Source organism: Drosophila biarmipes, unplaced genomic scaffold, assembly GCF_025231255.1.
Source record: "Drosophila biarmipes strain raj3 unplaced genomic scaffold, RU_DBia_V1.1 ptg000005l, whole genome shotgun sequence".
Lineage (NCBI taxonomy): Eukaryota > Metazoa > Arthropoda > Insecta > Diptera > Drosophilidae > Drosophila > Drosophila biarmipes.
Genome location: NW_026114527.1, coordinates 3339812 through 3365299, shown reverse-complemented (window position 1 = coordinate 3365299; position 25488 = coordinate 3339812). Strand labels below are relative to the sequence as shown.

The following is a 25488-nucleotide window of genomic DNA, read 5'->3' as shown; positions in this document are numbered from 1 at the left end:
TGAATATGTTGCAAATAAGCTAGGTGTGGATACCGCCACCATAATTTGCAAGCCTTTAGTCAAAAATGGTGTAGATGTTGCTACACTGGAATTCGTCAATTTTAAAATAGGAATACCTGAGCAGCACTTTCAGACTGAGTTTAGTGATGCGTTCTGGCCCAATCCAATCAAGATCAGTCGATTCATCCACAGGGATAGGCCGATTGTTGATGGGAACGTTCTGGATTTGCACAATCATCATACATCGGAATCAAAAAACCCCCAATAATCGGCGCCTCTGGTGTCGATTTGACTACCGCAAATTTTTATGATCCTCTTCCTTATCTTCATGCTACTTATTCGCAATGTCAACGTCCGCTGGTTTCGATATCGCTAACTGCTACCATTACTCTCTCATACGCCGCTCCCAGTGCACTCTTAAGTATTGGGCGCCCGTTACTCACAAATCAAAAACATTATCAGCTGGATTTTTCCTTTCCTGGTTTGTCTAACGTTCATCAAACGCTCACTGGAGAGGCGTTGTCACCAGATTCCGTTAAGATTTCCGGTCAAAGCGCTCTCTTTGGAGATGTGCACTTATCACAATCAACGCAACATCGGCATCAGCTGGATTTGTCGTTGCCTATTTCGCGCGACGTTTGTCAAACGCTCTCTGGAGAGCTGCTCTCATCATATTTCATCAAGATTCCCGCTCTAAGCGCGCTCTTCGGAGTTGTGCACTCATCACCGTCAAACAAACAACAACGTCAGCTGGAGTTGTCGTTGTCTGTTTTCCGTGACATTCGTCAAACGTTGATCGATGAGGCGCTCTCATCATATTTAATCACTCATCTCCCTCTAAGCGCGCTCTCTGGGGATGTGCATGCATCACTGTCAAAGCAACAACAACATCAGCTTGAGCTGTCGTTGTCTGTTTCGGACGACGATCGTCAAACGCTCTTTGGAGAGCTGCTCTTATCATACTTCATCAAGATTCCTGCTCTAAGCGCGCTCGTCGGAGTTGTGCGCTTATCACAATTGAACCAACAACAACGTCAGCTGGAGTTGTCGTTGTCTGAATTGTGTTACGTTCGTCTTATGCTCACAAAAACCCAACGGCTGGAGCTTTCAAAATTTGCTCTGAGTGATACTCGTGATCACAGTATCATTTCCTTATTACCGCGCTCCTCTCTGACGCTACGAAATTGCTTGAATTTCTCATGAGACTGCCTTGTGTGGCTCTTCCCGATGGCTGCATAAACAACAAATTTGTCCATCTGTCCCCAACTTGGATAGATATGCTCTGTTAACGGCGACATTGCCATCGCTCTTAAGAACTAGTTGCTCTTTACTAAAATTATCTTGCAAACTTAGGGAATGTATCGATCCTAGTCTGCATGATAAAATTCATATTAAAAACATTACATTACTGAAAGCGATCTGCGGGCCTACAACATTCTGAACGCATGAACAAATACTTCCTAGGGCATTGGACCATGATGGCTTAAATGCGAATCCGGAAATTGTTGATCGAGCTATTGTGAGTACGGCCCCACTAAAAATTTATTTTCAAAACATCTCCGGAATGCGGACAAAGGCGGAGCAAGTATACCTTGCCACATCGCAATGCGAGTTTGATGTTATAGTTTTAGTTGAAACTTGCTCAACATAAACTTTTACTAAAATGAATTCTTCGACTCCAATTTGTACCATGTGTTCCGCAAAGACAGAGATAGCACGAAAACCCACTGTGCTAGAGGAGGTGGTGAAATTGTTGCTGTTCGCTGCAATTTGCGCTGCGTGTCAATTAGACTTCTCATTGAAGATACCCTTCTTGATCAAGTTGCAGTGTCGATAATTGGAGAATCGGAGTCACTGCAAATTGTGGTGTCATACATACCACCGAATGATTCATATAAACTTTACAAGGCTCATTTGGAAAGCATTACCGACATCTTCAATAATCTGCAGGACCATCAACATATCTGTGTGATTGGAGACTTTAATCTATCATCCCTCGTTTGGTCTCAGGATCCGGAGTATCACTCTTCACTGCCAAGCAACATACATCAACCACACGAGATTCTTTTCATCGATGATATTTTCAGTATGGGCTTAATACAAGTCAATAATATATTCAATAACCTACATAAAATTTTAGACTTAGTATTCCTTAGCGCTGATATTAACTTTTCTTTAGTCCAATGTAGTTCACCTATAAGCAATTGTGCTATCCATCATAGACCATTGCTACTACGTATAAACTTTTACAGTTTTGCGCCTTCAGCTGAATATTCAATTAGATTTATTTTCAATGAAACCAGCCTTTGTGCCATCAGAAATGAGATCTCTGCCATTAACTGGGAATCAGTTTCATCACATGTCAGTTTGGAGTCGTGTTATGACACATTTTTAGTTGTTATTTTAAACATCATTAAGAACAATGCTCGAGAAAGGGTCCACAATTTGTTTAAGTTGCTATGGTATACGAAAGGTTTAAAAAAGCTTAAAAATCTTCGAAATAAATTCTATAAAAGGTTTTTAGTTACACAGGATCCTGGTGATTGGAATAGACACTAATCCCAACTCTTTTTGGCGATTCATCAATTCAAAGAAAAGTGCTTCTTCAGTTCCATCTGCTATGTTCCTAGGGAATTTATCTTCCAATTTAAATACAGAAACTGCAAATTTCTTTGCCTCTTATTTTAAAGCTAATTTTGAGCCAACAGCAGCCTGGAATGATTCTCAAACCTTAAATGCAATCACTCCTCTATTGAATATAGGTAGTTTAACCGTGCTAGAAGAGAATATTCATAGGGCTGCGGAAGATGTGGATGAATCGTACACTCCGGACTGTCTACTTTCTGATTGTGCTGATTGCCGTTACCTCTAGCCTAACATCTGAAAGAATTCTCATTCATATACCCAATGAAATAGAATTTCTAAGTGTAAAAGTTTCTTTGCGATCTTTATCTGTTTTTGTTACATGTTCTTATATTCCACCTGGCTCTGACCTAGTAATTTATGAGCACCATCTGTCTGCAATAAAATCTGTTTTATCCCTTCTTTCTAACAGATAACTTTTGATTGTTTTAGGTGACTTTAATCTACCTGATATTTCTTGGTCTCCTCTTACTGACTCATTTGTCGCTATGCCGTTATCCGTCCATGATTTTGTGGATGGCCTTCTAGAATTATCGTTACAGCAAGTAAGCTTTATAAAAAATTCCTTAGGTAGACAATTACATCTTGTTTCAGACCCGTCTGAAATCACAGTATGTAGAATTGACGTTCTTGTTGTACCTGAAGACCGTTATCATCCAACTATGGAACTGACAATTTGCCTCCCCTGCTCTGATACCCTCTCTCCTTCAGTTTCTCCAACTAAAACGAGAGAAAACTATAATAAACTTAACAATATGATTTCTCATTATAATTGGACAGACTTGTACAACTGTGCCACTGAACTATTCTATACAGTCTTAAATACGTTTTTTAATGAATGCTTACCTGATGGGTTTCTTTCAAACCCAAACAGGCCTCCTTGGTTTACGAATGCGCTTCAAAGACTTAAAAACCTTGAACCTAACACTATTAAAAAGTATAAAAAATCGGGTAGACCAGCAGATTTTTCGAAATATGTTGTGGCTAGAACAGATCTTAACAGTCATTGCTACTCTTTGTATCTAAGTCGATGTAAATTTGAATTTTCAAACGATCCGAAACAGTTTTACAATTTTGTTAATGTAAATATAATGCAAGTGTAAGGCATCGGCATTGCCTTCATCGGTACGTCTAAACTCAATGGAGGCATCGACGGATTCTAAAATTGCTGATTTATTTGCTGAGTTTTTCCAAACTACTTATAGTTCGACAGCTTGGTCAAATTCTAACTACCCTAATCCCTTAAATAGGGCAAATTGTATTTTTTCCCCTGTAATCACCGAAAGCTCTCTCGTAAGAGATTTAGCAACAACAACTCCAACTTGTTCTCCCGGTCCAGATGGACTTCCTGGATGTGTGCTTAAGTTTTGTGCGTCAACCATTTATAAACCGATTCTTAAACTTTTTAATTTGTCTATTTCATCATCAGTTTTTCCTTCTATCTGGAAGGACTCTTTTATTATTCCACTCCATAAAAAAGGTGCGAAGCACCCAAAATTACAGAGGTATTTCTAAATTGTCGCCAATTCCTAAAGCATTTGAACGTATTATCACTTCTCATTTGCAACATTTATGTTCCTCGCTTATATCACCGTGTCAGCATTGTTTTTTTAAGTGAAGATCGACCACCACCAACCTTCTTGAATTGTCATATACTGTAATGAATGGGTATAAGGAATAAATGCATACTGACATTGTATATACAGATTTTAGTAAGGCCTTTGACTCCGTTAACCACTCACTTCTTTTATTTAAATAAGATCAGCTTCGGTTTCCTGGTAATCTATTATCTTGGATTTCATGTTACTTGAATGGTAGGACTCAGAGGGTTATATTCAAGAATGCTGTTTCAAAATTGATCCACGTGACATCTGGAGTTCCCCAGGGTAGTCATTTGGGCCCTTTGCTGTTTACTTTGTTTATTAACGATCTTCCCTCAATCATAACACATTGTCGTGTACTAATGTATGCTGACGATGTTAAGCTTTCTTTTATCATATAATGATATAGCGTCGGGATTTGACTTACAGTCGGATATTGATTGTTTTCATGGATGGTGTGAGTACAATCTTTTAAATTTGAACTGCCTTATATGCAACGTTTTGAATTTTTTGGGGGTATCAGTTACTTTCTTAAAAATACGACACTTGACCCTATGTATTCAGTTAACGATTAAGGTGTTCTTCTGGACCATAATCTTAAGTTTGACTGCCACATAATGTCCACTGTTAAAAAAGCCATGAGTGTTCTTTGGCTTATAAAGCGTCGGTCAAAAGAATTTGATGACCCTTATACGACCAAATTATTATTTACCTCCTTTGTCCGCCCATTTTTGGAGTCCACAATATCAAGTGCACATCGACCGTATTGAATCGGTACAAAAACAATTGCTTTAATTTGCCCTGCGTAGTTTGTACTGGGATCAAAACGTAAGGCTACCTTCCTACGAGAGTAGATTACAATTGCTTAATTTACCTACACTTGTACATCGTAGAACTATGCTTGGTACAGATCTGCAGATCTTTTAAACCGCCTAACATTCAACGTTTTTGTTAGACTAACACGAAATTATTATCCTCTAAATTTTGCACGATGTACATCAAATTTTTGTCTGCACGAGCCCTTTCGCATTCTATTTAATAACTATAATAAACTTTATCATTTAATTTGCATTTCAACATCTATCCCGGTAATAAAATCTAATATTTTAAGTCATTTGCTTAATTCTTAGTTGTGCCTTTTATTTTCTTTTGTGTCCCGTCTCTATTTGTTTTATGTTTTATCATCCTCGCGAAGTCGCATTTTTTGCCCAAATTGATAAAAGGGCCCCGCGCGTAACAAGCACGTGCTTGGTGTCGTTGGGCCACTTGTTTGTACTGTTCGAAGTGCATCAACGTCCATATATATAAACTACCTGTCCCACATGATATAATTTTTTAATTGGTATTTTAATTGGGTGTCTGTTATTATTGTTTTCATTGCAAATTTTAAAATTTTTTATTTTTTTTTTTAATTTTGTAAGTATGTTTGGCCAATAATACAATCTACCAATTTAGACAAATATTCTTGTATACAAAAATGTATTTATAAAGTTATATTTAAGTTGTTTTTAAATACTATAAAAGTCCTCTAAAGTACAATGAATACCTACCGTTAAATTAAAAGGAATATATTACCTTAAGAATGATATCAAATTTTCGGGACTATCGAATTCTGTTTACGAGTATGTCTGGTATTTTCGAATGTATTAATCGACTCATGTATGGTATACCTCCCCGTTGCTAATAGCAATTGTTGGTTAAACTGGTTTAATGGTTTGTTACTGTCAGTTAAGTTGTTGATCTAAATCTTTGATAGGGCGACTGCAACTACATTAGTTGTACCTGACTATATATGACTTTTGGAGTGAAACCTTCTATGAGGGAGTACCAGCGCTTTTACTTTCGAATTTTTAACAGAGACTGCGAAAGATAATATTTTATAATAGGTTTGAATTTTAGTTCCAATTACTCCGTATAAGTAGTTTCTTAGATTTTTAAGAGCCCATACGGCCCATATGGCTAAGAGTTCCTTCTTATTAGTTGCATAAACCGTTTCAGTCAAGTTTTTCAAATAAAAGTAATTGGTTTACCTTCTTGAGGTAATAATGCACCTGCACGGTTGAACTAATTCTATTTTAGCAATAAGATTTTCTTTTTGTCGTTAAAAGCTAAATTAACATTTTTGTTGACATTATTTTTGAAATTTTGCGATTATGAACCCCAAGATTATTTGTGGTTTGGCTCTAAAGGCGTAGTTTAAAACAAATTTTCTATAATAGTCCGTAAGGCCTAGGAAGCTGCTTAGTTCCCGAATATTTTTTGGAACCGGATATTAAATAATGGTGTAAATTTTTTCTGAGTCTGTCTTGATGATGTTATAAGATAAGATAAAACCTAGAAAACTGGTTTTGCGTTTTTTTTTATTGATTTGTCTAAAGAGATTTTCATGTTTGCCCTTAATAATATATTTTTAATTTTTTTTAAGTCTATACAATGTTGTTCAATCAACTAAATAAACAGCCGCCTTAAGGGGGTGTTGAATAGACAGTTAAAATTCAAACATTCTTATAGACTACTTCTTGCCCATTACTTTTAAGCGAATATATTAATATTCGCTATTTAGGCAAAAAGGGATATACAGTGAACGCGACATTTAAATCGTATTTAAGTATGTCGAGCTATGTGGGAAACATGCCAACATAGCGACAGTTGTCTGCCGGGTTTTCATATTATAAATGCACTTGAAAATGTGGTGGTGGCCTTTGAACTTGTATATTTTTATAATTGAATGTTACTAATTTATAGTGTGTACCCGATATGTGCGCATACTACGGTTTTTCCACATAGGGTTCTTTCATTAATATCTGATAAGAACCTGATTCTTAATCTATTGTTGAAAAATATCTTACATGTCTTTGAGTGCTCTTTTTTAAAATAGTGAACTAGTTTTTCTATTAGTCCCACTAATCAGTACCTATAATAATTATCTGTTGTTTGTCGGATAACTCAACTATTTTAACATTTCAAACCATTTTTATTTATTTGATTTTGTAAGGTTTTTATTTTGTTTGGACTCTTAGGATTTTTAATTCCCAAGATATTTGTATTTGTATTGACGGATATTTCTACGTCGGCACACTCAGGATTTTTAATTCCCAAGATATTTGTATTTTTATAGACGGATATTTGTACGCCGGCGATATCAGAATTTTCGAATTCCAAGCTTTTCTCACTATCTTCCACAAATAATGAATCTGTGTTTTCGCTACTTTCATCATCAAAATATTTTTTAATATCTATATATATATTTATATATCTCCATATATTTAATATATCTCCAATTTTTTTTTTAATAAATTAAATTCAATTAGATGATCATATTCTAATCCTTTGGGATAAAAAAAATAATTGTCTTGTTTTAAATATATTTATAATATTAATAGTAATAAATATAATAATATAAATATAATAATACCCATGAACTGTAGTTTTTTTTTATTTCATTTTTGTTTTCGAAAATTCCCTTTTTATATAACAAGCAGTGGTTCCTGTATTTATTAAAATCTTTAACTGCTTTTTAGTTTTTCTGTCTATCCTATTTGAATAACGCATACCTCTGTAGAAGTCTGGTCTAAAATATGATCTTAATTGATAATATTTAATCAGGTTATTTTATTAGCTAGCTGATTAACTCTTCCATCTGGTGGTCTGTTTTGAGCTTGAGTTTGCTCTCTATTTTTATTTGTGCGATTGTAATTGAAACGATTATTATTTTGATATGATTACTTTTATATCGTTCTCGATTATTATTTGCCTGCCAATATTATTCGACTGCTGATTGTTATTGGGTTTATTTTGGAGTTGAATCGATGGATCAACATCCATTGGCTCGATGGCTTTTTGCTTTAAATTGTTATTTTGATTGTTGTTTTGGCAAAAATGTCCCTTTGTGGCCAATTATAATTTTGGTTATTACTCCATTTCATTTATTAGTATTAATATTCTGTCGTATTTCATCAAATCGTAAGTTGTTTCATTATATTAGTTTTAATTTTTAAATCCTTTAAACTTGTTTACAAATTTGTGTGTCATCATGGTTTTGTTTATTAGTAAAGTCATTTTTATACCCTTGCAGAGGGTATAATGATTTCAGTCAGAAGTTTGAAACGCAGTAAAGGACCCCATAAAGCATATGTATTCTTGATCAGCGTCGCAAGACGAGTCGATCTAGCCATGTCCGTCAGTCTGTCCGTCCGTCTGTCCGTCCGTTTCTTCGCAAACTAGTCTCTCAGTTTTAAAGATATCGGGCTGAAACTTTCCCAAAAGTCTTCTTTTTATTGCAGGTAGTTTATAAGTCGGATCCAGCTGGATCGGACAACTATATCTTATAGCTCCCATAGGAACTATCGGGGGAAAAACGTAAAAAAAATTATATCTTTCGTGTTTTTTATCATATACCTTTCTAAGCTTGGATATAACATTTTTAAATTAATTCTCAATTTCGAATTCATTTTTATCAAAATCGGACGACTATATTATATAGCCCACATAGGATTAATCGGAAAATTAGTGTTAAAATAATATTGAAAAATTATATCTTCGGTGTTTTTTAACATATAACCTCCTACGCTTGAAAATAACATTTTTTATTTGGTTTTGAATTTCGAATTAAATTTTATCAAAATCGGACAACTATATCATATAGCTGCCATAGGAACGATCGGAAAATTAGTAGGAAAACATGAAATAAAAATTATATCTTTTGTGTTTTTTAACTTATAACCTTGTAAGCTTGAAAATAACATTTTTAAATTAGTTCTGAATTTCGAATTACATTTTATTAAAATTGGACTATATCATATAACTGTCATAGGAACGATCGGATAATTGGTGGTATTATCTTATATATTGGGAATATAAATTTTTATATTTTTTAGAATTTCAAATTCAATTTAATAAAATTATTGATTATTTTTTATAACTGCAAGGGTATACAAACTTCGGCTTGCCGAAGTTACCTTCCGTTCTTGTTTTTTACTTCATTATAGTATTCAGTAACAGTCATCCGTCCCTGTCGAGGATTCTTAGTTCTGAGTTGAGAATATGTATTGGTCGTTTGTCGCTATATAAAATTCAATCTTGATTAGATTGCTCGAAAGTTTAAAACGGGACCAAGATTGGTAAGAGCATCATCGGCAGCTCCCATAACTTTATTTCGTAAAATTATTAAGGCGATAAAATATTTTTCATTTTGAATTTTAGAAAGACTCATTACAGCTTCCCTCCAACCTACATGTTGTGTTGGTTAGCCGGTGATTTTGTTAAAGATATTACCACTTCAAGTGTTGTATAGCATTTTTTAGTTGGGTCGATTGGTTGAATTTTAAAACCTGAATTTTTAACCTGCAGAAAAATTTGGTGATAAACCTCCGGCTTCCATTGTTAAATTTCATTCAAAGCTATTTATCAAATCTTCCAGATTGCTTTTTGATATTTTTTATTAAATCGCGAATCTATCTTTTTTTATCAATGTTTAAATCTTATATTATTTTTTTCGAATTCCCTGATCTTAAATTATACTCTTTAATTTGTTATTATTGTAAACTAATTCCTCAGGAGAATGTCCCGATGGGGTCCTTCTGTGAAATTGTGGGTTGATCTTTCTTCCTAGATTCAGCGAAGGTTAATGGCGAGAGAATGCCCTTCTTTCCTTCTTCAGCTTTTCTTGAATTAGCGTGTTGTGTTTTTTTGTTGTTAGTTAGTTCTTGCTTGTTGATATATTTTTAGTTTCATGCGTCACTGGTTTTAAATAATTTTTTTGCGTTGTTATTAATTTAATTTATTTGTTTTGTGTGTCGTTTTACTTATTTTGTGTTCTTGTATTTTTTGGCTTTAGATTTTGGTCCACCATTATTTTAAATTCACTGTTTGTGGCTAACCAGAGGTAGGCGACTGTTGAATGTCTCTTTGGGACAAGGGGGTGGACGCCGGTTAAATCGTTTCGCGGGACAAGGGGGGGTAGTGAGCACCTTGTTGCTGGCATGAGTATCGGATGTATGGCAGAACGATCGCGTTGAGGCACGGATAATTATAAGAGTTCTGGTGCTAGAGTTCTGGCGGGATCGGACCTGCGTGCAAGTGGGTGATGACGTGTTACTGTTTAGTAGTAATTATGAGACGTGTGAGCTTGAGTTTGAATATGCCTTCATTATTATGTTGATTAGGGTTTAAATACTATTTGACGTTGGTGTAAAAGATATCTGCTTTGAACGTCGTTCAAGTTGAGGTACTTTGGTTGACCGACCGTATATAGTTTCATCATTTCTTTTTGATGACTGTATCAGTGGTGCTGAGTGTTAGCATCTGCTGCTGTGTCAGCAATACCCGAGCTGGCCATTGACGGGTTTCGTCAATAAAAACGGGAATTAGCTTTCATTTTTTCACCAGTTGTCCATATGTTGCTCGTTCTGTATACCGATCTAGTGTTCCAGCTCGCATGCGAGAGGAAGGCTATTCGTCTGCCTCAAGGATTGTCACGCCTTTACCCTAATGGTCACAAGCTGCTTCGTCGGGGAGATTAATTGTGGATCCGTAGTCCGACCGACTTCATCTGGCGTGACTTGCGTTACCCAGCTCATCGTGCCGTCCGTTTCTATCCTAAGTCCCTCCTTTTGCTGGATGATGGGTCCGTTTTGGTTTTTCGAAGTGCTGAAGTGGCGCTTCACCGAAGTACCAGCTCTATTTTGCTTTGATTCAGATTCTGGTTTTAAATGGTTCCGATTCTATATGTACTTAAAGTGGCTGAGTTTTCCCCCTGCTAAACTTTCCCCCCTTGGGGAGCTTTCCCCTCTGTTTTTTTTTCGCTGCATTTTCTTATATCATCTATAAATGCCGTGTCATTGCCCGTTGCATTCTTTCTTTTGCAATGGGACTCGTTATGTTCTGGATATCGACGGTTCGATGAATTCTGCCCGTATCTCCAATTCTTGGTTTTTGTTGGCTATTACTCCTGGGTTTTATATATGACATCTTACGGTTTTGATTCGTTCTTCGTGTGGAGCTGTTATAGATGGTCTGCGTTATCCTCCCGATTGGCCTGTGACGGTGGAACCTGGCTGGGTTATCCTTCTTCCTCAAAGCCGTTTACCCTGCGTGGTCGTGCAGTGCCTGTTTCTGATCCGCCGGATGTGTATTACGATTCGTTTAGTGACTCGGGTCAGAAGTAATGACTATGTTCCTTTCTTTCTTTTATTAAATATATATTTTGTTCTATTCGGAATTTTCTAATGTGTGTACAGCCTTAATTGTGAAGATTCCACTATTCCGGACTTGTATTTTTCCTTGTTCTTCACCGCACACATAGGTTAGTGTTTTCCATATTTTGTCCAGCCTGAATTGCCGCTATTGTTTATTGTAATTGTTCGCGTGCTGGCCCTAATGTTGATTGCCTTACATTGCACAATACCGGTACTCTTGCCATTTTTGTTCTCTAGATTAGTGACTTGTCCTTCCATGTGTCTAATCCTACGTTCCATTTCATCCTTGGTGGTTTTCATCACATTTATTGTACTATCTAGGATTGACTTCTAATTTTTGCAGTAAATGTGCAACGTACAACTCCTTTGCTTGTACTTTTTTGCGCATACTAAGAGTCCAGCACCCCAAATAGTCCGTTGGCGAGATTTCCCACCAGATTTAGAGCTCCTCTCCGTTGCCGATGATGATCGAACAGTTATTGACCATCATATAACTCGCTTGCCTATTGTTCGAGTAAATTTATTACTGTTGGGTAGGATTCGCTCCGCAAGCAACATGTCGACAAGTCTGCGCCAATAACCGCAGGTCAAAGAATGATATAATTATACATCTGCTGACGTCAGCGCTATTCCATTATTTAATTCCACCCTTACTGGAGGGCCAGCCATAATTGGCACATCATGGGTGGTGTTGGCCAGGACCAATAGCATTATGAGTCGGCACATAAGAAGACTCTGACTTCCCCGTCCCTCCCGGTGTGTACCGTTATCACTCTTCCTATTAGCCATCTTTCTTGATTACCACTAGGTCTCCTACGGCCACTGCCCTTTGATTCTTTGTCCATTTTGACCGATTTTGCAATTCTTGTAAATATTCGTGGCTCCATCTTCTCCTGCCTAACCATGCCTGTTTCCTTATTGTTACCTGCCCCGATCGTACTTCCTTGATATGAATATCGGATGACTCAGTCAGAGGTCCTCCGATCAGGAAATGTCCTGGAGTTAGGACAGCTGGAAGAGATGGGAGTGAGACGCCGTGAGTTTAATATTGTCTCTATGTCGATAACAACTGTTTCTTATTCTTCATGTGTCAAATCTGCCGTTGATATCGTGCTTATTAATAAGTGTTTTGCTGACGTCAATGCCGCCATCTACAGACCCTGAAAATGAGGTGACCTTATTGGTATAAAATGAAACTCCGTTCCTAGTAGTGAGCATGTTTTCGTTATTGTTTCTCGAGCCTCACCCGAATGAAAGGTTTGTTTTAGCTCACTTAACTCGATTCTCGCCCCTACAAAATTTTTAGCGTTGTTGCAGTAAATGCTTTTTGCGACTCCTCTTCGTCCGATAAATCTTTTCAGCGCTACCAAGAACGCTTGAGTTGTTAGGTCCGACACCACATCCAATGTAGTCCCTTGCTGACGAAGCAGCAAAAAATCGCCAAATAGACCTTGTGGGGTTTCTTTCCTCGAACCTTATAGTGCACAAAAAATGTTGCGCAGTAAGCTACTCAAGTGATGTTAATGAATTCATAAACTGACCTAGCACCCTTGGTCGTTCTCGACAACAGATAATTGCCTAAGCCGCATTGCCTAAGCTGCCGATGTTATTTCATGAGAAGCTGGAAGCAATATCGGATGTTTTTCATCAAAACTTAGATTGGAGTTTTGTAACCGTCGTCCCACTCGCACAACCTTGTTGTCGTCCAGAAATAGGTTTAACGAACGGTATGGATCTGAAACTGCCACACAGAAGTTGAGCAATAGTAGGCTAAAATGCTATTCCTTGTTTGTGTTGCATTTTTCGTTGTGATGCCCGTGTTCGTTGTTTGGTCGTTTATGGTCGTGATTGTTTCAGGGAGTCTGGCAGGCAATTGTTGCGAAAACTGTTAAATCTAAGATGTTAATCCTATAAAGGTGTCAAATAATCTGTGGTGATTGCTTTCCGTACTCCAATCATTAATCGAGCAATCGAGTATTGCACACTTTCAATCCTTCTTCTTAGATCCTTTTGGATTCGTTCTGTTAATTCGTGCAGCGTTTGTTTTGCTAAGGGCGTCACGCGAGATTTTGCACACAGCAGGCTAATCACTATTTTTCCGGTGAGAATGTGACTGATGCATCAGAAAATATATGAAGTTGGATTGATGTTGGGTTTTCATGTGACAGTGGACATCTGGGAAACTCAATGGTAGCCAATAGTCAGATCGTTTCGAAAGATATGCCAGTGGGTTATGTCTTCCTTGTCCAATTCTGTAGACTAACGGCTATTCTAGTGGGACAGAGTAGGTCTAGTGGACCCTTGGAGTTTATCCTCCTTAGGATTCCAGATTATTCCTAGTGTTTTTATGGTTTTATTTAAAAACTTTCTGAAATCGAGATCCAAGGCCTGGTCATATTCTCTAGTAATTCTGGATGGTTTGAACACCATTTCCTGGTGAGTTCGGAATCGTAACAGAAATGACAGCAGCTCACCCTTAGGATGGTGTTTAAACTTTTCCCTGTTGAACTAAGAGCTTAATCATCAAAGACCACTTTCAAATTTGTGGTGGAGCTGTCTGGCTTTAGCACACAATGGTGAGAAATAAAATAATGATTCCTTGGTATGCCGGATAGTGGTACATCCGTCATGTGATTCAATCGTTCATATTCATCCATGAAGGTCACGTATCCTTCTAGGAGTGCAGGATTTCGTTGTAGTCGAACTTCTAGACTGGCGAACCTACGTTGAGCCTGGGCCAGTGTTGATCCCAACACTCTGGGACTTTCTGAGAATGGTAACTTCACCAAATCTTCAAATCTCTTTTGGACTGTCATTACAGATACTTCGGTGATTAATGTGTCGAGATTCCAGAACCTTTCCAGGGCTTGAAGGCTTGTCTTCCCTTGCTTCTGTTGTGATGCTTCCTACGATGGCTGCTGGTGTTTGTTGCCTGACTGCGCCGAAAACAATCAACCCAAAAGTTTCTTGGAGGGTTGGACCCCAAGTCGATAGTTTGAGGATTTATCGATCGTGCATAAGTCTCAGCACCCAAAAATAAATCTATGCCCCCTGGTTACCCAAAGTCTAGATCTGTAAAGACAACATTGCTAGTGATGTTTAGTTTGTTGTCCATGGATTCAGATGGCTAGTTTTCCATCAAATCTGGTAAAATACAGATTTCGATTTCCATTTGAAAACTTGACGTCAGGAACGACAACACTACATGTGCTTGTGATGCACTTGTTTTCCCACTCCACTTATACTTAGTGATGCTCTGGTAGTAGAATGTGCTAGTTGGCCATTGTTCTAAACATGAGATTCAGTTGGGACCCAGAATCTATTAGTATACGGCAGGGTTCCCGTTGTGCGTTATGTCCTTGTACTGCCTTGGCTGTAGCAAGTAATTGGCTTGGCTGTAGCAAGGAACACGTACTTTTTCGGGTGCTGCTGGAGCGACGTTCAAGACACCTTGTTGACCTTTGGTCCCTTTTGGTTCATGGCTGGTATATTCATCTCTTGCAATGGTTGCCCTTGGGTAGCGACGGTCACTGCGTGTGCAGTTGATATGTTTGTGAAACGGGGAATGGTGCCAATGATGACAAAACCGGCAGGCTAGTGGGGATGAGCAGCTGCTTGTCTTATGGTAAGTTGACAGTCAGTTGGCACACCCAGCAATCCTTGTTATAACCTGATGGCGGTTGTCAGGATACATTCGTCGAAACATGTTGCACGAAACTAGGTGGTGTGAACCTGTGTTAAAGATTTTACTGTTTTACTGTTTTTACTGCTGCTGTCTCGTGACATTGCTGCCTAGACATACGACGTTGGTTGAGCGTCCAAGGTTTCGAGCCCGCCGAAGCGTCGTTCCAAAAAGGCTAAAAACCTTTCCAGCAATGGGACCTTTGTCGTTGAGTTGGCTGAATCTTCGTGTGCCGCTAGAGTATACTGGTCAAGTTTCCGACGCCCTAGAAAATCTATGATTGGATCCCATGTTTTTGTACAGATTTCCAAGTTGTTTAAGGTACTCATCGAGTTTTTAACAGTGTCATGTAATGTAGTGAGCACCTTGTCGCTGGCACAGGGATCGGATATATGGTAGGACGATCTCATCGAGGCACGGATAACTATAGGAGTTCTCAAGCTGGAGTTCTGGCGGGATCGGACCTGCGTGCAAGTGGGTGATGACGGGTTACTGTTTAGTAGTAATTATGAGACGTGTGAGCTTGAGTTTGTAAATGCCTTTATTATGTTGATTAGGGCTTAAATACTATTTGACCTAACGTTGGTGTAAAAGATATCTGCTTTGAACGTCGTTCAAGTTGAGGGCAACTATCTACTTCGGTTGACCGACCGTAGACAGTTTCATCATTTCTTTTTGATTACTGTGTCAGTGGTGCTGAATGTTAGCACCTGCTGCTGTGTCAGCAATGGCCGGACTGGTGATGTCTGTGCTTGTTGTGGCTGGTCGTTGTTTCGTGTAAGCAGTGCACTGAGCGTTTGGTTGCTGTTTCGCGTAAGCAGTGTACGCTGCTCGTAGGTCGCCAACCTACGACTCTGTCGTGTTGGGTGCTGTGCATTTTTTACCCATGCTGAGCAACCTTGGTTGCGAACATTAACCTTTAAATTTCCATTTAATTGTTGTTAACGGTCACTGCCACCTCGTTGTGTTGTTTGATAGATTTTTTTATTTTTCCACTAAAATAGTTGAGTTGTTGGCCACGCAATTTCCGTTTATATTTAACTTATTTCTCATTAAACAATTTTAGGAACTTTTTTATGCCGAGCCCCACGTTACTCGCCAATTAAATTCGTGATTTGAAGATGATATTAAAATAATGTTATTTTTAAACTCGGTTGTTAAACCTTAATTCTTAATACACAATTAATACAAGACACTTTTTATACTTGTGAACCGATAGCGGTTTTGGACAAAGTAGGACTGACTTCATCATTCCTTAATCTGATCCAATTAACATCAACCAGGAGTTTTTCTTTTTGAACTTTAGAACTTTAATTTCTGTTTGAAGGCGCAATCGATTGGGCTTCGAACGAAAGCTGATGTTTACTGTAATTTTGATATGTTTAACTTAGCTGAGGAACCAGGTTCGGATCTCGAACTCAAAGGCAAATGCAAAATTTTGAAAATATTGCTTATAAAAGCCATAAGCAGCCTAGTTTCATGGCTTGGATATCTTATAATACGAACCTTTAAATTTATTACTTTTGGGAAACCTGAAGGGAAGGTTATAAGGGAAAGGTTATAATCAAAAGGTGAAATTTCGGAACTCCTAAAGATACAGACATAGGCTAATTTTCGATGAATATATTATTTTAAAGTAATATTTACGATTACTTAACATAATTTCTCTGTAAACCTTGTTTAACTTTTGTTTATTTCTAAATAAAAGGCTAATAACTTTAAACTGTAAGGCCTTCGACTCTGTCAACCACTCTCTTCTTTTATTCAAATTGGATCAGCTTGGCTTTTCATGTAATCTATTAACTCGGACTTCAAGTTATTTGAACTGGGCAACTTCAACGTTAAATAGTTACTCTCCTCAAAATATGCCACTCTACCGTATGTATTAAATTAACTATGTACGTGTTCTTCTGGACCCAAAACTTAAATTTGACTTCCACATAATGTCCACTGTTCAGAACAATTTGATGACCCTTATACAACCAAAAAGAGTCAGGACGCCTTGTACTAGCTATGCTAGCAATTCTTGCAATTTAAAAAATTTATAGAAAAAAAAATGTTTTTTGGACAAATCCTAATGCAGTAATTTAGTTATTTACCAATACTACACTTAAAACAAGAAAGGAAGTAAGTTGACTTCCGAAGTTGTATACCCTTGAAGTTATAAGAAACACCATGTAAATTTTTTATGGATTGTTGCTGACTTCAGTGATAGTAAAAAAAAAATATTTTATCTTTTTTCAGACCGTTTTTAGAAGGTTATATGTGAAAAAAACATTAAAGATATAATTTTTCATATTTTCCGACTAATTTTCCGATCGTTTCTATGGCAGCTATATGATATAGTAGACCGATTTTGATAAAATTTAGTTCGAATTTCAGAACTAAGTAAAAAATGTTATTTTCAAGTTTACGATGTTATATGTTAAAAACACCGAATATATAATTTCTTCATATTATTTTACCATTAATTTTCCGATTGTTTCTATGGCAGCTATATGATATAGTTGTCAGATTTTGATAAAATTTATATCAAAATTCAAAGCCAATTAAAAAATATAATTTCCAAGCTTAGAAGGTTATATGTTAAAAAAAACACCGAAGATACAATTTTTTAAAAATTCTTTTCTTTGATAGTTCCTATGGAAGCTATAAAATATAGTTTTCCGATCCGGCTGGTTCCGACTTATGTACTACCAGCAATAGAAAGAAGGCTTTTGGGAAGTTTCAGCCCGCTAGCTTTCACTGAGAGACTAGTTTGCGTAGAAACGGACGGACAGACGGCCAGACGGACGGACGGACATGGTTAGATCGACTCGTCTAGTGACGCTGATCAAGAATATATATACTTTATAAGGTCGGAAACGTCTCCTTGACTACGTTGCAAACTTATGACTGAAATCTTTATCCCCTTTGCAAGGTTTTCTAAAAGAACGACACAATACTAGGTATTCAATATTTATTTAAATAAGTTAAAATGTTAGAAACACTTCTTAAATAGTTTTACTTTATCCAGTTCAACAGCCCAACTTGTCACATCCTTTCCATTTGCATGGATACGGATTTAGTGTCATTGGTATTGGCCGATCCCCGGATTCATCAGTGAAGAAGATAAATTTAAAGCACGCATTGGACCTAGACCGCCGGGGACTTTTACACAGACAATATAATTTGCCACCAACAAAGGATACAATTGCAGTACCGAACAACGGTTACGTTGTTCTACGTTTTAGAGCTGACAACCCTGGTAAGTTTAAATATAACTAAAAAATTGGTTCATAATATGTTAAAATGGATCGATTTCATTCCTAATATCGCAGTTTGTCCAGCTGTTTCAATATATTGTAATGTGGCCGGCCGACAGATTTAGGCGTTTTGGTCGCTTGTGGGCGTAGAATTCTTTTTTTATCTCAATCGATACAAATTAAATTCAGCCAAAATTTTTTTTCTAGCATAAAAACTGTGGCCGCACAGTTTTGGGCGGTTACTTACTGTTACTTACTTTCCGACGAATTTGGTATAACTTTTACTCTACGAGTAGGACACGTATACAAGTAGGATATTATTAAGTTTATATGAATGTTCTTGTTCAGGATCACTGGCGGGGTCCATCTATCCTTGTCCGTCTGTTAATGTGATCTTTTGTCACTGTGAGACGTCTACTATATATACACGAACAAATAAAAATACAAGTGATACATCCATCGAAAGGTATTGCAAAAAAAAACAAAAATAAATAACAAATAAAATAATAATAAGTTGGTCACGTTAAAAAGAAATGATCGAATAAGGAAATGTCCGTTAGGTGGCGCCATGCAACTTATAATTGCTGATTGAGCTGAGTTACTGGTGTCGGATAGTCGAGGCATTTGATAAAAGTGTTATTCGTTGTTTTTATTTAATTATTATTTTATTATATTTTTATTATATTCCATATATTAAACAATCTTGGAAAACTTGAAAAAAAAAGTTGTTTTTAGGTTGCTGGTTTTTTCGAGAATTACCCATTTATTCTATATACATTAACATCAAACTTTCTTTTCTAGGCTTCTGGCTCTTCCACTGTCATTTTCTGTTCCACATTGTCATTGGTATGAACTTGATTTTGCAGGTCGGCAGTAACGCTGATCTGCCACCGGTGCCTCCAGGTTTTCCAACATGTGGGGACCACACTCCACCTATTCCAATAAACTAAGACTAAATCGTGACGACTAAACCTTAAACAAATACACGTGGCAAAGCATTTAAAATCGAGCAACACAATTTTATAGAAGCAAGGAAAGACCTACATACTGATTGAACAGATTGTAAAAAGTTTCCCTATCACACTATGTTTAACAAAATTGTATATACTCTTATTGAAATACCACGTAGCATAGCTTTTCTATCCACTAATCAAAACATTGCCAATGTCAACATATTATTGAAATATTATTCCAATGAATATTTACTATTAACCCAGAAGCTTATTGACAAATGTATATAGGTAAAATCATGTGTGTATTTGTAGGTACTAAAAATGCAATACAATTATTTAATTTTATGTTATGTTTAAAATGCCTGCAAGCGACCATTCTCATCCTTTTGTTTTCCTTTCTGTAAATGAATTGTAGTATATTTTAAACATTATATAGTAGCTTACCCGTTTTTAAAATACTTTCATGTATTGTGTTCAAAATAAAAGATGTATAATTAATAATGATATTTTTTAATAAAAGGTTTACATTTTATAAATATGTTTATATTCTCTTGTAAAAGAAATTTAAGTGAAAAATACATAAACTTTAATTTCATTTAAAAACAAAAAAGGAAGTTAACTTCGGAAAGCCGAAGTTTGTATACCATTGCAGTTATGAAAAATAATCAATTATTTTATTAAATTGAATTTGAAATCTAAAAAATATAAAAATTTATATTCCCAATATTAAGGGATGATATCTCAAAAATCCCCAAAGCTATAATTAGTTTCATATTATTTCCCACCAATTATCCGATCGTTCCTATGACAGCTATATAATAAGTCGTCCGATTTTAATAAATTTCAGAACTATTTAAAAATTGTATTTTCAAGCTTATAAAGTTATATGTTAAAAAACACCAAAGATATAATTTTTATTTCATGTTTTCCGATATGTTAAAAAACTCCGAAGATTATATTTTTTTTTTAATTTTTTCCACGATAGTTCTTATGGGAGCTATAAGATATAGTTGTCCGATCCGGCTGGTTGCGACTTATATACTACCTGCAATAGAAAGAAAGTTTCAGCTTGATAGCTTTAAAACTGAGAGACTGGTTTGCGTAGAAATTGGTTTATTTTTAATACACTCGATATATAAAACGATTTTATTTTAAATGTTTTAAGCCTTATAATACTACTTTTGTTTTTATTGAATATTGAAAAGCAAAAGTTTTAATAAAATTTAAACTTTCAGCAAAAAAACAAAATGTATCATTGGCTGCATTGTGTAAAAAACTCAATATTTTTTAATCTGAAAACGATAAAATTTATTTATGCATTTTCATACATACATACATTGTAATAATATGGAAGGGATATAAATAGTTGTTATATTCTTGATCAGAATCACTTGCGTCTGCATTAATGACATTTTTATTATATTTTCAGTGGAAGTATTATTGGTACATACCTAACTACATGCCAAAAGTCACAGAAAAAAAAATGTTGTTTAATAAATGAATTAATAGGTATAAATGATAATGCTTATCAGTAATACCCTTAGCTGGTTTCGCCATCCGATAGGCGGCGTGTCAATAAGTATACCATGACATTTTATTTTTAAATGTGGTCAACTGACAATAAGTTGTTTTTTGTTTTAATGTTACTTCGAACACATATTATTTTTGAGCCACTGATCGACGTTTTGAAATTTTAACAAAAACGTGAATTTGCTTTAACAATTAACAATGTATTTGTTTCAAAGAACAAAACATATGAGTTGCAGTGGTTACCGAGCAATTTGGTCAGACATAATCAGAGACAGCTTTTTGTGCAGCGGACGCCTGTGGCAACATGGGGGGTAGATTAGTGCGTAGTTGACGGGGCATTCGTTTTTAATTTTTTCAAACTGGGTTAGAACATTGTTAATAAAGGTCTTTAACCGAGTCGATCTAGCCCTGTCCATATGTCTGATATATCAGCGTTTATATTTACGATTTTTTTTAAGCTTGTGGGCAGTTGAGTAGGCGTTATATTTTTAATGGTTTTTGATAGGGAAATACGTAGGAGAATAAATTTTAGTCAACCTTTTGCTTCTAGCCGTTTGCTTGCGTGGCACCCTGCTGAAACAAACAAAGACTGCGCAGGAAGCCCAAGAATAAGCTTGCCAAATTCCAAAATTGTAGTTCGTATAGTTTCAGCGTTCATACGGACAGTCCAAACGACTCGTCTAGTGATTTTGATCAAGAACATATACTCGTAGGGTCGGAAACGCTTCCTGTTACATACCTTCACCCTACGAGTAACGGGTATAAAACGGATACAATTTTTAAATCTCCATACCAAACAGTTAAAAATTAAAGAAAAACTTCTATAATTTTTTTTTTAAAAACTTGCTATTTTTTATGCTTAACCATGTGTTTTATACTTTTGACATAAAATTGTGCAGCGTCAGCCAAAACAAAAGTTGTTGTTACCAGAGCCATCTATTAGTTATTTAAAAAAAGGTCCTCAAATTTTTATCTGATTTATAAATATATAGAAGGATTAAACTTTTTTTTTAAATTTTAAAGTTGTTGCCCATTGTTAGGTCTTAGACAAAACGGCACCAACAACAATTACTTTATTTATGTGTTATTTAAAAAATAAAAAATAAATTAAATATGTAAATAATTATAATTCAGCATTTTTTAAGTAATTGTACAAAACGTTTTTTGCTCCACTACCAGTTTTTTTTTAAGAAAGTGACAACTATGCACAGATGTTTTTTTCTAATTTAAAAGCTTTTTTGTGTTATTTTCACAGATTCTAAACCCTTTGGATGCCAAATGTGATCGTAAACGTCCAGATGCAGTTTGCGTTTCGAATTTAAAGAATGCAAAAAAAGTCGACAAGGGCGTTTTGGTAGAACGCCCAGATGTTAAAATATTTTTGCCTTTCAGATTTTATGTGTATGAACCAAAAACTCTTTTTATACCGAATACATACAACCGATTTTTGGGTACGTGTACTTAAAAATTTAACAGTTTTTCATTATAATAACACATATTTTGTTTTCTTACAAACTGAACGTACTTTTATCTAAATATTTTTTCACAATTTGGTAATAAGTAGGTTAATATAAAAATTTGCAGTTCTAATAAATTATTTTTTTTTTTTTGAAAAGTTCAGTTTGTAAGACATTGACTTATAAATGCAATAAATATTATTTAATTTCGAATTGGGTATTAACCACAAAACGACATCATTAACCCTTTCCTTTACTTATAGTTGTGCCTGGTGGGGATCATCTGACATCTCTGGTCGATGAAATATCATACATATCACCACCGGCACCTCCCCTTTCACAAATCGACGATATTCCGCCCGAATACTTCTGCAACGGTGACAAAAGGCCGAAAAACTGTGGGCCAAACTGTGAATGTACACACATGGTGGACATACCACTTGGAGCTATTGTTGAAGTTGTTTTGGTCGATGAGGTGCAGCAAGTTAATCTCAGTCATCCATTTCATTTGCATGGTACCGCCTTCTATGTGGTAGGAATAGGACGTTCGCCTGTAAAGTCAATCAAAAAAATTAACCTCAAGCATGCTCTGGAGTTGGACCAAATGGGCATGCTCGAGCGAGATTTTTTAAAGCCACCTCTTAAAGACACAATAGCCGTACCCAACAATGGATATGTTGTTATGCGGTTTCGTGCAGACAATCCTGGCTATTGGCTTTTTCATTGCCACTTCCTTTTTCATATCATCATAGGAATGAATCTCATATTTCATGTCGGAACATCAACTGACCTTCCACCAGTTCCTCCAAGATTTCCAAGATGTGGAGACCATGTGCCTCCAGTTACTTGGTACTAGTCCTTTGTCTTAGATGTTAAGTAAACCCTAGTGCAATATTTAAATGTATCTTTTTTATTACTGTTGTTTAGATAAACGTGTTTCTAATTAAAAAATGTATGTAAAAAGTACTTTATTTTGTTACCATTTAGCTCCTGCACAATAAAATGTTTTTGCAAACATAAGCTTATTAGCAATAAAACTTTTTAAATATATGTATTGTAATTACAAAATCAATTTTAAATTTATAGTCGCTTCAGACGCTGATCATCTCATATCACTTATTGATGAGGTTTCATACATTTCTCCACCTTCTCCGATGCTGTCGCAGTATAATGATATACCTCAAGAATACTACTGTAATGGAGACAAACGACCAGTAGATTGTGGCGAAAACTGTCAGTGTACACATAAAATCGACATACCTCTAAACGCAATAGTCGAGGTCGTGCTTGTGGATGAAGTTCAACAGATTAATATAAGCCACCCATTTCATTTGCACGGTACATCCTTTTACGTACTAGGGCTTGGACGCTCCCCGGAAATACACATCAAACCAATGAACTTAAAACATGCCCTGGACCTTGACAAACGCGGGTTGCTTAAAAGGCAATATCTGAACCCTTCTCTAAAGGATACCGTTGCTGTACCAAACAATGGATATGCTATTTTACGCTTTCGCGCAGATAATCCTGGATTTTGGTTGTTTCATTGTCATTTTCAATACCATATTGTTATAGGCATGAATTTGGTGTTTCAAATAGGTACTCCTAATGATCTTCCTCCTGTACCACCAAATTTCCCACGATGCGGGAACCACATGCCCCCCATATTGACGGAGAGCCATTTCTAGCTCGGAATTTTTTGTCACTTGGACAACATACATAAAAGTTCGAAGACGAGATAATGTAGTAAAATATAATAAATGGGCTAGACGTATGTAGGTTGTAGAATGCTAACCTTAAAATGCCAAAATGGCAACATTTAAATAAAATATATTAAATAAAAAATACGCCAAAAACACTCAATATTTTTAAAAATTAACATTTTTTTTTGTACAATTTTTCAGTTAAAATTAATTACAATTAAAAATTAAACTGCCATCCACATATACCTTGTCAAAAAAAATGGGTGTTTTAAAAAAATAAATTATAATTTTAAAACCGAAGTAAACACAACTCAACGAGACTTACTATGATATCAAACTATGAGAACTGTGCTGGGGATATTGAGATAGCTTAATAGAATAACCTAGAGTACGAGTAGAGACCCACGGTAAGTCAAATGCTCGTCGAGTCAACCGTTGACATTAAATATAATTATGCTATCAGCATTTCTCATTTGAAGTGGGTTCTACTGAACGCTTGGTACGCCCAACTTTACAAATGTTTATTTTCTTTTATTTTTAAGTCATTTTATAATAATTTATATTTTATGTTTTTTAATAAATAGTATTTCAATACCTTAAATTTTATCTTGTTTTTAATTAAAAATTTAGAGATTAGTACTTATATGTTTAATAGGGTGTGTCAATTTTGCAGGTTGTAAGCAAAGCTGAAATCCTTAATGAGTTTTCTATATAAATAGATATAAGCATAAAAAGGTTAATTATCTATTAATTTTTGTTGGTAAATAGCTAAAAATAGTAAGAGACCGGTCAAGCGAAAGCGTCTGATATCTCAATTCCCGAAGTCGACATTTTTTTTTTTAACTTTTCTCTATTATTATCCTAAGTATGTCGGTGTGTTTAAAAAATGATATGGTTCCACCAAATATGTTTCAAATTCAATACTTCGCATCTCATAGTTGATGTAACCGGCTAGAATTGTGTGCTGTGCTATTGGTTATCAATACTTCTCATTCCTTCTTACCAATAAATAGTCGATGTAACCTGCTAGAATAGCCTACATTGTTTTCCAATTTACAAAATCATAAATATGCACCTCTCATCTTTAATATTATCAATTAAGTAATATGACACATTATTAAGGGGCTCTTACCCAATTTATAAAAAACTTTGAGCCAAGAGCTAATTTTCAAATAAATTTGTCAGACCGCAGAAAAATCTGTGGTCAGCTAATTCTGTCAACTACGCCTCCGAATTATTTTCACCCAGATCAGTTTCCCTCAGTTCGCATCGAACTAAGCTTTGCTAACGTAAACAAAAAGATCTCCAGAGCGAGCCCCGAAGTCCGCTTACGTAAACAAAAAGAGCCTTATATAAAAGTTATCAAATTTATACGCTTTGAAATAAATGTAAATCATTTTACACCGATGTCTGGTTCATATGACATACCACTACCTCGTTTCCTAATAACGAAAAAAGCGATAGTCAATGAATGCAAC

General features: G+C 35.8%; 1 protein-coding gene across 4 annotated transcripts in view; it reads left to right on the top strand.

Annotated features, from left to right (window-relative positions):
- Positions 1–23327, top strand: part of LOC108034376 (uncharacterized) — a 65839-nt gene extending 42512 nt beyond the window's left edge. For 2 of the 4 annotated variants that reach the window (XM_044094633.2, XM_050889721.1), the window contains 2 exons: positions 18139–18369; positions 19169–19856. In XM_044094633.2, the coding sequence (XP_043950568.1) occupies positions 18139–18369; positions 19169–19317 (380 nt within the window). In that variant the 3' untranslated portion in view covers positions 19318–19856. Of the gene's footprint in view, positions 1–18138; positions 18370–19168; positions 19857–22105; positions 22302–22570 lie in introns of those variants that run through there. The other 2 variants (XM_044094634.2, XM_044094636.2) reach the window with 2 other exon arrangements.
- The last annotated feature ends 2161 nt before the right edge of the window (positions 23328–25488 follow it).